This window comes from Fomitiporia mediterranea, assembly GCF_000271605.1.
Source record: "Fomitiporia mediterranea MF3/22 unplaced genomic scaffold FOMMEscaffold_597, whole genome shotgun sequence".
In the NCBI taxonomy this organism is placed as follows: domain Eukaryota; kingdom Fungi; phylum Basidiomycota; class Agaricomycetes; order Hymenochaetales; family Hymenochaetaceae; genus Fomitiporia; species Fomitiporia mediterranea.
In genome coordinates, this window is record NW_006760982.1 from 860 (window position 1) to 2822 (window position 1963).

General features: G+C 43.2%; 1 protein-coding gene across 1 annotated transcript; it reads left to right on the forward strand.

Annotated features, from left to right (window-relative positions):
* Positions 1-292: 292 nt before the first annotated feature.
* Positions 293-1551, forward strand: FOMMEDRAFT_163404 (uncharacterized protein; the record flags this gene model as incomplete). The annotated part of the gene is made up of 7 exons (XM_007272242.1): positions 293-329; positions 386-556; positions 613-882; positions 938-1000; positions 1058-1156; positions 1212-1268; positions 1328-1551. The coding sequence occupies 7 exons, from the start codon at positions 293-295 to the stop codon at positions 1549-1551; spliced, it is 921 nt and encodes a 306-aa protein (XP_007272304.1).
* Between the last annotated feature and the right edge of the window lie 412 nt (positions 1552-1963).

Consider the following 1963-nt stretch of genomic DNA (forward strand, 5'->3'; position numbering starts at 1 on the left):
TGTGATGTATGGTTCTTAGCATGATGCTGATTGTTTCATCTCCTAGTGTGTCTGCTTGTGACTGTCTACAGTCACATGGTTGATTTAATGATTGGCAGGCTGAATGTAAGTTCTGTATGTGTGTGAACATTGTTACTTATTCTTCCTGCTTCCTTCTATCACTCTTGCCATGTCATTACTGCTCCCCAGCAAATCTGACAGTAAGTGTTGTACTCTTTTCCACTCTTTTTATACTGATTTTGTGATTTTCCTCAGAAATTGTGTGTACAACAACATAGTAGCCAGTGAGGGAATGGATGTGGATGACAAGCTAGTTGAATGTATGCTTGGTGAGTACCTCTGTGAAGCACATTGTCACTGGCTCATATGCTGATGTGCTCCACAGGTTCTGACACAGAAAACAAACCAGAGGACAAGGTTGTAAAGGAGGAAACCAACAGATTGACCACAGATCCTGAGTCTGAAGATGAAGAGAGCTTAGACAATGACACTCACAATGACAATGATTCAGAGGGCAAGAAGGTTTTGTCTGTGCCAGTGGAGGGTCAATCTGGCAGTAAGTCTTCTATTTCCTGATTTCTGATCTGTCTACTAACACAGAACATCTTGTAGATTGTAAGGTAACAGTGGAGGAGCTCACAAAAGCAAAGGAGGACAAAGCTGCCACTAGGGCTAAAGTAAAGGTAGAGGCTGAGAAAGCAATGTGGGCCAAGGTTAAGGAAGAGGCTCAGGCCAAGGTGAAGAAGGAGAAGGAGAGGGGAAAGGAGAGGGAGAAGGAGAAGGAGAAGGAGAGGGAGAAGGAGAAGGAGAAGGAGAAGGCTACAGCCTTGGCACAGTCAGTGACAAAGCAGAAGGATAGGAAGGAAAAGGAGGGGTCCAAAAGTATGTGTACAAGTATGGCTAACAAATTGTGTACAATAACTAACTGTTTACACAGGTTCTAATACTGTTGCAAATGTAGAAAGGTTGAAGGTGGTAGTAGAAAAGGGGAACAAGCTAGGTATGAATTAAATGTATGGCTAACAAATTGTGTGCTGCTAATGTTGTCTTTGCCTAGTTCCTGAAGAAGTTGTAAAACTGGAAAAGAAAAAGCTAGTCACAGAGAAAGAGAAGGTTGATGTGAGAAGGGATGGGAAGGAGAAACAAGTCATAGTTAGTAAGTACAAGTATGGCTAACAAATTGTGCCAAGCTAATACAATGTTTCTCCTAGTTCCTCAAGTAGTTACAAAGCTGGAAAAGAAGAAAGAGGACAAAAGCAAGGAAAAAGGTAATGTGGATGAGGGGTAGTTGATTTTCTGGGTATACTGACTCCATTTTGTTGTCTAGAGCCAGTACTGGTGCTCCCAAGCAAGAAGTGCACCATTGTAGAGGTGGAGATTCCAGTCTCTAGTAAGGAAACGTGTGTGAAAAACCAGAAGGTTGTGGTGGAGTCTTCAAGCAAGGAGGATGAGGATATCCCTCCAGATTGGGTGGAGGGAATGGTCTTCCACACACCTGAGTGTGTGAAGTGTACAGAGAGGCACAAGGGTCCTCAGGGATCCACTCACTAGACCATAATGGATTGGCTGTGCTACAGTAATCCAAGTAAGTCTGTTTCAATCTTATTTTTGACTGTGTCAATGGTGATCATTTGTGTAGAAAACCAGTGCACAGTGTACATATTCCACCACTCTGAATGTAGCCTGAAGGGAATCCAGCATAAGACTAGGGGGCAAACTGCAGAATTACACAGTACAACTCAGAACCTGTGTTCTGTCATCCCTCCAATCATACATAGTAAAGCTGGAACAGTCTGCAACCTCTACTCACAGATGACTAAGGAGCTGAACAACCTGGAGTTGCAGCTAATGACAATGAAGAATGAGTTTGATGCAAAGATTATGGCTCTGAGGCAGGGTATCAACTTCTTAGCCATGGTAGCAGAAGCCTCTGTAGATAGTAGGGTGGAAGAGTTAGAGTAGG